The 13,547-nt window shown below is 37.7% G+C and overlaps 1 protein-coding gene across 1 annotated transcript in view; it reads left to right on the top strand.

Moving 5' to 3' along the window:
- The window catches only part of GABBR2 (gamma-aminobutyric acid type B receptor subunit 2), a 491,815-nt gene that overhangs the window by 348,330 nt on the left and 129,938 nt on the right, over positions 1-13,547 (top strand). Inside the window, exon 13 of the mRNA XM_072851328.1 lies at positions 3,905-4,027. Within this exon, the coding sequence (XP_072707429.1) occupies positions 3,905-4,027 (123 nt within the window). The remainder of the gene's footprint in view (positions 1-3,904; positions 4,028-13,547) is intronic.

The following is a 13,547-nucleotide window of genomic DNA, read 5'->3' as shown; positions in this document are numbered from 1 at the left end:
GAATTTGTTTTGAGGACAGATAGCTTCATAATCAGAGATATAGTCCAGACTGGTAGCAATGGCATTTATAACAGTGGGCAGATCTGCCAGGATGAGACAGATTCACCTATCCAATCACAGATGGTAGAAAATATTACTCACAGATGCTGCTGTATGAGAGCTTGGCTTCAGCAAGGAGTCAGGAGCACTTGCAAAAATGGATTTTATTAGCTACTGTGCATTTCTCCCAAGGCTGATTTAGTGTATGCTAGAAGGAGGATGAAAAAGGGAAAAAATAAGAATCTTCCTCTGAAGGAAGAATGATATATTTGATTGTAAGGAACTTCAGTTGCTCATGACTTTCTTTTGTCAAACAGAGAAATTGTTGGATTCACAAGATCTGAGTCAAGACTCCTTCAGTGCATCTGGTGTTTCCCAAGGAGTGAATGTACTGAACTTAAGGAGTGCTGGTGGGTGGGAGGGATGGCTGGGGAGAGGGAAAGCTGGGCTTCCTGAAGGTGGAGGGTTGGAGATCAGCAAGCCTTTTGGAATTGCTGCTAGTGATATACCAACAGCATTTCTCAGAGTAAATTTATGTTAGGACAAACTGCTAGTCACAGGCAGAAGTAAAAAATAATTGAATGTCAACGTCTCATTCTGAAAAGCTAGCGTTTTGGTGAAGAGTTCTGCTTCAGAGCTGCTTTACTGCAATGGTTTTGCCAAGGACAGAGCAGGGTTGTGTGTGAGGCTGTGGGTCAGGCAGCTTCAGGAGCCCTGCTTTCAGCCCGCTCACCCTGCATGCAGCATTGGAAGCCCCGTGTTTTACAGAGCTCGTTACAGTAGCGCAGATCGCTTCCTCAGGTTGCTGTCTTAGGGGCTTTGTTTTGCTTGCCTTCCTCCTGGCTGTCTGGCAGAAGTAAGGGATGAATAATACCTGCTGCCAGTGACAGCTGCTGTTATGCACCTCTCCCCTTCTGTCCAGAAAAGGGCCATTCACAATGTAATGCAGGAAAAAATGCTCCAACAGGCATCCAAGGAAGAGCTCCACTGTTTGCTGGATTTCTGCTTTCATTTGTCCTAATAATTACCTGCCCAAAAAAAAGGTTACCAAACTTACATGTGAACTAAAATATGAATATTGACCTGCAGTAGCACAAGGTCAGGTACAAATAAAAGATGCACAAGAGCAAGGAAGGACGGTTAGCAATGTGATCCTGAATAGGAAGTGTTAATATAAGATTTCTTTTGACCCTGTTAGTGAGTGTATTATCACTATTACTGCTTTTAATAGTATCCTTTCACTCTTTTGCTTCTGGCATTGCTGTACCAGTTCGATTAATATTGCCAGGTGTTGGTAAATCTGCATCTAATGCAACCCTACTTTCAATCTCAATATAGTCCGTATAAATTTAGAATACAGTGGGCTAATTGTCTCATGTTTTACCTGTCCTAGGTAGAAGGTTCACTATTTTCATCAGAATGATAGGGCATCATTACTGATGTTTTGGGTGTTTTTTACAAGGATCTTTTATGGTTCAGTAGAGCAGAGGGAAACATTTCTGGCAGACTCTTTTCGCATAGCTTTAAGTTTCTCAAATGCATATTTTTAGCTCAAGTTAATTGTCTTCACACCCTCATGGGGGGTGGGGGTGGGGGAGGGAAGGACACATTTCAGAACACTAACTTCTCTGATCCTAAATTGTACCCAAGATAGGTGGGATGAATTTTCCTATGAAGGTTTCTGTCTCTGCCCACTGGCTACTGAGAGAAGCTAGACACATAATGGTTAAACAGCCAACTTCAGTAAAATAAACCTCATCAATTAAAAAGAAAGACCAACCAAAATATGCCAATAAAACAAATTACCTAGCCACTTAAGAGGGAGAAAAATAAATTTGACTTGAAGTGTCTAAATTTCATCTAAATCCAAATTCTCTTTGGGCTTGATTCCCTGTGGTTTTCTTTCCTATATATCCACTCATACTAGGAGCAGCACTAGGTACGTTTCCCCCAAGTCCTGTTTAGAGGCATTCGAAAAGAGATAAAAAATGCATGGGCTTTTTCTGCAGAGGCTAACCTCAGTGATTAACAGTCCTTTCTCAGCTTTGACTGTAACTTGGTAAATTACTAAAACATTAGGCATAGTTATGTTTTCCCAAAGAAGACGAGGGACCTAGCTGTGTCTGAGAACCTTTGCTTCATATCTGCTTTCCTTTTAGCTTAATGAGGAAACACATTGCAATAGCCTTCCTCCCCCTGCACCTCCCACCAAGACACCTTTTCCTTGCAAAGTTCTCCTTGCCAAACCATCCAGCAGTGAGACATACCACCATGAAAGCTCCACCTCTCCCCTTCAGCCTCCCTCTCCAGGCATGCCTGTGCTACCTCTGATGAGATGGACGTACTGCTTTATTACTGCTGCAAACATGTGGAAAGCATCATTTTCTGATCCTTTACAATGATAGGAGCTACATGGATTTAAATAACTGGTCTCACGAAATGGAAATAATGCATCAAGTCCTTTAAGTCATTCTGATTGCTAGCCTTAGTTCCACACTTAGTTTACACCAAATGATTTATAAAATAAACGAACAGATTAGCAAATAGCGGTGCACAATATTGCAGAAACATCTTTCAAAATAAAGAATGTATCTCCCTAAATAATATGAAAAACAATCTTTCTAAAGTTCCTCTTACATTATTTCAAATTGTATTCATTTTTATCATTTCCTTAAGCTTGATAGGAATTCAATGCAAATACAATTTATTCTAGGCAGGAATACCACTCTTGCCTGTATTAAGATTAGCTGACACTTCTGGCTTTGTAATGCATTTTCAAAATCCTAACAAGTTTATCAAATTGAACTGAAATAATCACAACTTTATTAAGCTGCTCAGGCTTAATATTTTTGAATATTTCATTTGGATTAAACCAACTGTTTCTGAGAACCAAAACTAGGGAAAAATATGTGGGTTTTGTCCATGTTAAAACAATTTGGCAATATCTTTTGAATATTGGATGAGTGTTCATTAGTAATAGAAGTATCTATTAATTTAAGAAACATGAACATAGGTACTAGAGGACTGACTTAAAGTTAACTGAAGCCTGATATTTGAACATGTTTACTACTTTGCAACTGAAATAATGTACTTGCAGTGTATTTTTTCTGTGTTGCTATGTGTATAACTAGAAATAATATAGGGATTGCATGCAGCTATACAAGACTGTAATACATGGCTTGGATTGTTCTTTTTATTAGCAAATCTACTTTTCTTTTTTGAACCTAAAACTCATGCAAAATTAAAACATGTTTTAAGTTGCATGTGCATAAAAGCCTCTAACTTTTGTAATATAGAAAAAAAGATATCATCCCTTTCTGCTCCCTGGGTGACAGAGGCAAGTGTTAAACACACACACAAACCCTCAAAAATTAACTTATTTTTTAATACCGTGCAAGTGTGTTTTCCACATCCAAGAAGGTTATGAGAAAGTGAACACTGTAAATCTTAGTGAAAACTAAATTCCTTCTTAATTTCTGCTGCTCTGAAAGTTGTAATGAACATTTTTCCACATTTGCATACAGAAACACAATAGTGGCTCTCTAGAATATATTTTTTTCATTTTCCAGGAGTTAACATTAAACCTGGACTTCAATATTAATATTTAAGAGTCCTCCCAGTTTCTTTCTAGAAGTCACAATGCACTTTGGATACTTCTAATAAACATGAAACAAACTAAAATAATTTTGTGTCTTCTTGCTTTCATCTTTTGATATTTCTGAAACTTTTCTTCATTCATTGTTAAAAAACCTTTTTATTAGCAACCTGTGTTTTTCTCCCTATGTAGGAATAAAGCTGTACAGGGATCTATCTATGGCTCATGGAAATCTCCTCCCTTTTTTTTTCTTTTTTTTTGTCTCTCCAGATCATTAAAGACCAGAAGCTACTGGTGATAGTTGGAGGGATGCTACTGATTGATCTTTGCATCTTGATTTGCTGGCAGGTTGTGGATCCTTTGAGAAGGACAGTGGAAAAGTATAACATGGAGGTATGTCCTCAAGCCCAAGTAATACTTATGGTTGCGTATCAGTATCTACAGCTTTCTGTAAGACCAAGCTAAAGAGGCACTAGGTTATATGAAAGCAGGTCAAGCTGCGTATTTGGGGGGAAGAAGGGTTCTGGTTTTTAAAAGCAAATAGAAATGAAATGACTGCAACCAAAAGAAATTGTATCTGTAGTTGAAGGTGCCACGTTTCTGTCACTTGTGAGAGATTTTAGATGAAAGTGTTGTCAACACAGGAGATCCCTCTGCTAAGACTTTCTATCAGAGTCTGTTGCAATAAATAATAGATTATCAGAACCCATTAGCAGATTTCAGTAAGAGCTTATTCAAGATAAGTGCAGGAGAGGTCACTGCTTAGACTGCATTCTTTGTGGAGATGTTCAGGAATAATGTTACCTACAGCTATATTTATTTTCGGTAATAGCTTGTGCATACACACATACTGATTGTTCCTATTTTAATGTCATTCCCAGAAAGGTCATGCTAGAGATTTTGATAGGGAGGAGGTAATAGCTTAATGCCCCTTGTACAAATTTTCAAGCATTCTGATAGGTTTCTAGAAGCAGAGCTTTCTGGACAAACTGGGAGCAGGAAACATGGCAGCAACAGTGCAGAACTAGGGAAAAAAAAATTCTATCTGTATGCAGATTAGCAGTGTTTGAGAGTTTATTACCTCCAACATAGAACTGGTGATATCTGAAAACTAGATTATAGGAGGACAATCTAGAAGTGTTATTCTATTCTCCAATACTTGGCAATGAGCGAGAAAAAGAATGGTAGTTTTCTCTTCTGATGTTAACATTTGCAAGAAAATATATGATATTTTATTCCATTGCTTTTACTTTGTTCTTACTTTGCAGTGTAGCTCTGGAATTTTATTAGGAGAAGATTTTACTGTTTATTTGAATATAATTTGTAGAATATATCTTAGAACGATGCCTCCTAAACTGCATGGGACGGCTTTCAAGAAATCATTTTAGAGTTTGAAAAGATACCTCTCAGTCGTTACCTAGAGTTTGAACTTTTTTTTTAAGAGACTCCCCAGTTATTACAGTTGTCAATAAAAAATGGAAAATGTAACTGAAATTTGTCTTGTGGAGACACTTCTGCTCTATATTTGTAGAGCTTGAAACAATAGCAGCTGGTCGATAGCCTTGTTGACTTCATTTCGTTCCAACTGCATTGCAACTGCTATTCCAATTATCAGTATTGTTAACTGTTTCACTGCTCATATAAAACCAAACATAATATGATGAGTATTCACAAAATCCAGTTGAAATAATGTTCATTTCAGTGCTGTGGGTGAATGAGTTAGAAGGACTTTTACTTTTTTCCCTGATCAGAGGGAAGCCATAAGTAAAGATGCTGATATCTGGTCTTAGCAGAATCACTCAAGTGAAATTTCTGTAGACAGCAGCACAGAGTAACTGTGAAGTTATCAAACCATAAATACCAGATATTTGAAAAAGAATGTTTATTGCAGTTTTAAGTGATTGCAGTTTTCGTCTGAACTTATCAGTGTATATTCTTTGGTCATGTAATCTATGCTGCTAAAAACTTAGTGTGCTTGTTCCATGTTTGATGCTATCGAGACCACAGGGCTGCACACCAGTTGCCTGAACTTTGTGTCAGTACTGGAATTCTCTGGGAACTATGTAAGCCCATGCAAACCCTCATTCACTGAATGCACACAGGAGAATGAACACTCAGCATAGAATTGACTTCAACTTGCTGTTAGAGCTCTTTGCTATTACTAGAAGTTGTGCAGAATGTTTTTTTAAGCTAATGGATTTGGGGAGGGAAGGAAATGAAAGTATTATACAAACAAATTTGGTCATTAAAATACTGTACATGTGTTTTTATCTTATATAAGCAGTGAGGTGAACTGCAATTTGCTTTACTGAAGCAGACCTCTTCAGGTCTCAGAAACTCCTTTGTAAAAGCAAATGACAATTGTATTTGCTTTTTTAAAAATTATTTTAGTTTGCTTTTTTTAATTTTAGGTTTCTTAAATGCATTCTGCAATGGTGAATTCTTCAGTTGAGCTTGCCTGAGCAGGTATTATCTTTTGTGTGTTTGAAAAGTACTTATCAAATAGTAAAAACTACTGGAGGCAAGTTTCTGTTTTATTTCAGGAATATTGTGTCACTTATATTCCTTGTCCCACTTGCTTCTATGAAATAATTTTAAAGGGATATTTTATCTCAGTTAAAGTTGATCCAAGTCATGAAGACTAAACTAAATGTAGGCTCCAAAGTTATGAACACAATCAGTCATTCTATCTAAAGAACCATTTGAGTGTTAACTATGAATACTCATCAGCTTCCTATGTGAAAGTTCTGCATTTGGCCACTATTGGGTGGTTTCTGTTAACTGTGTCTTCATAAACACATCAATCAAAGTAACCAAGAGAAGGACCCTAAAAACTGACAGTGTCCTTTGCTGTTTGGCATTATTCACAAAACAGTTCATTTGAATACCAACACCAGCAAATTATCAAACACTCTTTAAAAATCCAGACTCCTTTTCCAGAGTTGTTTCTAAAGTCAAGCTATCCATGCCTTAAAAGCTGAGGATGGGCAGTATACGTCTAAGCATACAAAGGGAAGTGAAGGCGCTTTGGTGACTCCCTGCCCCTGACAGCAGAAAGAAATCAGATGGGATGTTGGGTCTGTCCGTTTTCAGACTGGTCTCTGGAATTCTGATCCCAGATGTCAAGTTTCCTTATGAAAGGCACATCTATGGCTGCCATAAAAGACCATGGTACGAGTTTTAATGACTGAGCCCTAAAACATGCAGATCCTCCAACCATCAGTAGGGCAGTTGTTTGGTATATGATATACAGACAACAAAAGTGTTGGATAAAAGCAAATAGGTTACAGATAAAGGCAGGGACCACTTTAAACTTTCCGTAGCTGTACGCTGATCTCTGACAGAAGTACTGTAAGGTTCACCCTACATACACTTTGTACAGAGTACTGTAGGCTTGATTCTCACATAACACAAAAGCATTTTCTGACACAAAATGCTTCTCAACTTCAAGCAGCGGTGTAAAAAATGGGAATTAATCCATAATGTTACCTCTATTCATCTGTTTTGCTTGTTGCATTGGCTGTAATATTTCTCCTTTTGCTAATGTTTCAGACCAGTGAAGAGACCAATCGCTTTTTTTCTCACTAGCTTCTTCCTAGGCTGCACTTGGAATTTGCTTTTTTTCATCATAATTCACCATTTTTATCATAATCAAAATGCTCTGCAGATATGATCTGATCTTGACTAGGTTCGTGCCAGACTAAGTTTCTCCCAGTTGTGTGAACTGGAGTGTGTCCTCCCTCACCATCCTGCTGGCCGGGTTCTTGGGCTCGACAGGCCATGAGGAATTACGGTGCTTCTGTGTATGCGGCTGGGGAAGAGCTTCACCTCAGTGGCAAAGCTCTACTGCATTTTTCCAACCATCTGGATTTTGTCCTGGTTTCTTAAGAAGGCAATGTTTATGTGCAAGAGTGCTCTGCATGTTTTTTCCTACTGCCTAACAAACTTTGTTTGCCAGTTTCAGTCAAACCTGACAGAGCAGATACAGGTCTTAAGGACATAGCCCTGCTACAGATTTGATGGAAACAGCCACCTGTGTGGAGGAGAGGTTCAGGTAGTGTTTCCCCTAAGAGGAGGGTCGCAAAGTGAGTTTACCCCTCTGCCTAACAAACATTATAAATGACCTGCTATAAGGGAGCTTCACACTTAATTAGACACAGAGAATCCATCCACAAGACAAAAAATACATAGCAAACCAGCTTGCACTAATTTCAGTTGCTCACTGATACACCTGTGTTGGAATGAAACCACAGTTTAAAATAACAAAATCCTTCACAAAGTGGAATCTGTTCTCCCTGTGTAATAGCCATATCATAATTCAATTAGGTACTAACTACAGTTCAGTAAGTCTGTGTGTAGACATAGTCATGCTCACCTCTCTCTCATAGTACAATGCTGTGGTAATTCTTTTACTCTAGAGTTTAGCTTGAAAGCCTCTGACTGGCTTGTCTTCTTCCAACGCAAATATCTATGACACAGATTGAATCACTGTGCCCTTGGAAGGTAACCAATGATAATGTTTAATAAATAAGAACTTGTATATGAGCGGAGATGGACTAGATTTTATAGTTCCCAAGGTAAAAAGGTCTTGCATTAGTGTTAGACTCAAGAAAAGTAACACTTTGCATACTGGATGCCAATATTTCTTGTAGCATTTTAAAACCTGTTTATCTAGGGCAGCAACCTTTGCATTCCTTGATGTCTTAGTACCAGCTATGTAGTTACCTCTGTGATGTTTCCTCTTATGCAACCATATGATAACATTATCAATATTTAAAAATAGACTTCATTCTGGTATCTGGAATACCAGTATTTTAGGTTTCACACTGAATTATCCTGATGGTAGTAAACATGAAATGGAGAAAAAAACAGAACAAAATGCCATTTTTGAAGATGCAGAAGAGAAAAACAGATCAATGAGACACATGTTATTTGGGCTTCTAGCATTGGTATAGAAATAAAATATGGAAACTAAGAATGCCCAACTTTATATGAGGACATTGCTATAACAAAAATATCGATATACAGGAAAGATTGAGTAGGCCATGCCAGAGACATAGTAGTGCAGTCTGTTAAAGAAAACTTGGAGTAAATTCAGATGAACAAATTAATCATTTCAGTGAGTGAAGCAGAATTCCTATGCATTTCAAGTGTATAACTATGCTATCAATCAGACACATATTACTAACCAACAAGCCAGAAGGTCAGCTTTGACTGATATGTTGAGGGAGTCATAAACATTGCAAGAGCAAAAAATGGCTATGTAAACTGGACAAATGTGCTGCTCAGACTAACTCATTTAGGAGCAGTGACTGCTTCATAATTCAACAGGTTAGAGAACCCACAAAGAGAGAATTAACCCTTGATTTCATTCTGAATAGCATACAGAATCTGTTCCAAAGCATTGATATTTGAAGGACTTTTCTGTAGCTGCAAATAAAATGTTCTTAGGTTTGATAGCTCTGAAGAAGCAACGACAACCAAAAAAAATCAGTAGAGTGCTACTCAACTTCAGAAAGGGGAAAAACATAAAACTGAGGAAGCCTCTTAAAAAGACGCTTAAAGAGGACACTGTAGAGAGTTAAATCTTTGCAGGTGGCCTAGAGAGTATAAAGAATATCACATTGGAGACACAGAGTAAATGCATGCCACACATCAAGTAAGACTTGAAAAAGAAGAAACTCAGCATGACAAAACAGCAGGAAGTCATCCTTCAACAATCCAAAATTGTATCCAAATGAGGAAAATAGAAAGGATCATAAAGTCTGGTAAGTTAAATGTAGAACACAATAAAGCAGGCTAAAAAAAATCTTGCAAAAGGCAAAAAAAAAAAAAGAATAATAAATCTTTCTCTAAATATTGGTAGCAGGAAGTTTGCCAGGGAATCTTTGGGCACAATATTTGATCAGAATATAAGAGCATTACTTGCAGAAAACAAGGCCGTGTAGAATGATTAAATGATTGCTTTGCTGCTTTGTTCAGCAAAATTCTTTGTGGAAGAGCTTGTGGAGATTGCTACACTAGAACCCTTCTGATGAACTCACTGAGGAGTGTCTAGGAGTTGCTGGTAGGAATAGAGAAACTGATCAGAAATAAATCACTGGAAACTTATTCTCCCAGGATTTCTAAAGCAATTCAAATGAGTAATAGTCAAATTACTGACAGCAGTATGTAATCATTAGCTCAGAACTGCTTTGATATCTGAGCGAAAAGTTGCAAATGTCTTGCCTTGTTTTCAAGACAGAGTGGAAACCTCAGACTTGTAAGTTAATTTCTGTAGCAGGCCAACTTATAAAAATTATAATCAGGAGTGGAATTAGAAATAAATATGCTACATCAAGGAAGAGTTGACATGGCACTTGTGAAGGAACAAATCATTCAAAAACTCACTGAAGTCCTTTGAAGAAGCCAGCAGGCATGTGAACAGAAGCTGACACAGCCTGCTAGGTCTACAAAAAGGACTCAACAATTTCTTTCATCAAAGGCTCTCAGGGAAATTAAATAGCCATGGAATAAGAGAGAAGCCCTCAAACAGTTATAAAATTCTTTAGAAAAAGGAAACAGAATTAAGGAATAACTAAAAGGTCATTTTCCAGGAAGGAAGGATGTAGCCTGTAGAGTCCTTCAGGACAAGTCCCAGTCTCTGTGCTGGGACTTGTTCAGTGGAAGAGGCAGTGAATGATAAGATGACAAAATTTTAGTTATTCTGGATAGTAAAAATGAGGGTTGATTGTGAAGAACTCTGGAGGGACATTGCAAAGCTCAACATAAAAAGTGAAATGGTCTTTCCTGATTGCAGCTGCAGCAGCAAACCTAAAGGTTATTATCTCGTTTGCTATGCAAAGTCTTACTAATATAGAGGAAGATGGGATTTTAGATTTTGATTTTAAGTTCAGCCGGAGGAAATCCATAAATAGACTAGGTAAATTCAGCATGTCTTTCATCTCTTTGAATAAAGCAGAATAAGCCTGATTTAAAACAACTAAAACTGCCTAAGTTTTTCATTCAAATAACTAACCCAGAACAAAATTACAATGTTAGCTGACTTGACACAACTCTGCGGGTGCCCAAAGATGTTGCATACATTCTCAGTAGATGGATGCAAGTGTAACAAGACTGGAGGAATAAATGTTGTTCTTGAGTATCTGATTGTCTTTTCTGTGAGACTGCTCCTAGTGTAGTACCTGAAGAAATGAATATTACAGAGATATTATTTGGACTACAGGTGAATTCAGCTAAATATATGATTCTAGAAGTTAATCAAGGTAGTAACACCAGGCCACTGATCAGTGAGAGTTGCGTGGACATAACTGAGATGTGGTGTAAAGAAAACTCAGGAAGGAGTTCATATATTAGGTGTGAAAGGAAAGGAAGGGTAAAAGCATGTCCAAGGTGAGCGTGATGCTATACCCTAATAGTTAGACCAGTTAACTAAGAACAGAGGTCCCCAAACATAAAACTTTTCTTCATGACAGCATTTTGTCTTGTGAAATTGATTTGTCCGTGCATTTTTAAACAAAAGATATGTGAAAATTGGGATTCAAATGCACAGATGTAAATTGAGTATCATTTTCATACAAAATGTTACTTAAGTCCTAGATTAGTTGCCTGCATGCTTTTCCAGGGTTCTTTCATATTATTTAATATTCTTTTTAAATATGTTTTTTTGCAACTTTTATGATTTTTTTTCTTTAACACTTGTCTTCAGTCATGATACTGCTGCTGTAAGAACTGGAAAATACTCTGGCCCAAAATTATATTTGGGGGGGGTGCAGTGTTTGTATACACAAGTAACATAGGTCTGGAATTGGTAAAGATGTCTGGTTCAAATTCACGCGCTCAAGTAGAATTATGCAGATTCTTTGCCATTTTGAAACAATTAGATCATGTTCTTTTCTCTTTCTGCATATGTATATATGCATAAACAGATGTGTTTAGGGGGTGTTGTTTATATTGTGCAGTTGGGCTATTCAGTCAGCTAACAAACAGCTGGATTACAGAGAACTTTGTCAAATGTACATTATGAAATTAAGAATATAATTGGCTGAAGTAGTTTCTGGGGGTGTTCAGCCTAATGCAGGTCAGAGTTTGTTAGTCAATTTGTTCTCTAAATATCATTACACCCATCTGTTTCCCCTACTATTTTTTAAATAAATTTAAATTCTTTCCTTCCAATCTGAAATATTACAGACTGTGACAGCCAAATGTCTCCTGAAATCTGTAGCCTGCTTACAAACCCTGCCATTGTAGCTCACAGCAGGCGGCCCGCCAGCAGTAGCTGAAACTGAGAACTCTTACTTGCATCTGCTGGGGCCCACCGGTGGCTGGCAGCCATTCCAGAGAGGAGGAAAATGAATGGCCATTAGAGTCAGCTGTAAACCTTCCACCGGCCCAGAGGATCTAGAGCAGGTCCAAAGAAAGAGTAAATATTAAAGGGCAAAAGCTGGTTTACTTCTCGTTCTCGTTTGACATCAGTTTCCAAGGAAACTGAACAAAACGTGAGAACTGGGAGCCAGCAGCTGAGATTGACTCAGCTGGTGGCTAGTCCTGCTTCTGTTCCCATGGAAACAAGTATCAAATTGGCAAAAATAAATAAATAGGGCAGGGTCAGTTCCAAAATGGCAGGATGAATGGCTTCTGCTTCAGCTACTTAATAAGATGAGCTTGCTGGTATTTATTCCTCTTCAGTAAGCAATTCCAATTTTCGTTCTGGCTCCATTATTCACTTCCCAATAAACGCTGCTTCCCAACCTCAGGAACGTAGGAACCACTATCATCAACAAGACTTGTAATTCGCCTTGTTCAGCAGCTTGTTTGCAACAATGGCTGGCACAAATACTTTCAGAGGTGGATGCTAGAAATGTGTAGTGCATATCTGAGAGTCCATCTGTCACCCTTAAATTTTCAGCCATGGTTCATAATGAGTAGTGACTTCAAATGTATGGATGTGTATATTTCATAACTGTTTTATAAGGTAACTATTTGAATACTTTTTTTATTCCCATAAATGTCAGCTGGTTTTGACACTTACTAACTTTTCACAGTTCAGTGTAATTGCTAATTAGGCACTGTGTGAAGAACTTCCTTTTTCAGTTTTGGAAATGTTGCTTCTCAGTCCCATTGAACATACGCTATTTTTCTTTTAGGAAAAAAAAGATTTGAATCTTCCACATCTACTTTTGCAATACCATTCATTACTATACATCTGTGTGTTTACTATACAACCTTATTTTCCTCTTCTCTCTTTGGTAGGCAGTCTTGATCTTACTAAGCTCTTTTTCCTATGACATAGAAATTCTAAAGCATCCTTTTTAGTTAGGATAACTAATATTGCATATTTTAGAAGATCTGTGTAATGGTTTTATATATTTTTCATCCTGTTCCTTATGTTTAGTGTATTCTTTTTCACTGTTGTACACCATTAAACAAAATTTTGGACTTTACTGTCAAAGTGATTCCCAGATCACTTCCATGCACTAATTAAGACCCTGAGAAAATGTAAGTAGTTCCACTGTTTTTAGGTGAAAATGGCTTTACAGTTACGGAAATCGGATTCCATTTGTCATCATATGGCCCACTCAGTTACTCTCCTCACAAATCTTTAGACTCAATTAACCTCAACATTCTTGTATGCATATTTTCCTGCTGTTGCTGTTGAGCAACACCAATTTTAGTATGGAATTATGGTTCTTAGAGGGAAAGTATTACTCTGGAATATGGAAGCGTGATACTGGGGTTTTTTAATGTATAATTATTGTTACTTGTGCTGGTGTTACGTAGTCACACTTCTGGCATGCCGCTGCTGCTTTGCAAACACTTTGCTGTAGCTTCTCTGGTTCTGAGGACTCAGCTACCAGAGGTACTCAACAGGACCCATCCTGTACACTGCACCTGGCAATCCAGACTATTGTTC

This window comes from Ciconia boyciana, chromosome 2 (assembly GCF_034638445.1).
Source record: "Ciconia boyciana chromosome 2, ASM3463844v1, whole genome shotgun sequence".
NCBI lineage: Eukaryota > Metazoa > Chordata > Aves > Ciconiiformes > Ciconiidae > Ciconia > Ciconia boyciana.
The sequence above is the reverse complement of the archived record's forward strand: the minus strand, read 5'-3'. Positions and strand labels throughout refer to the sequence as shown.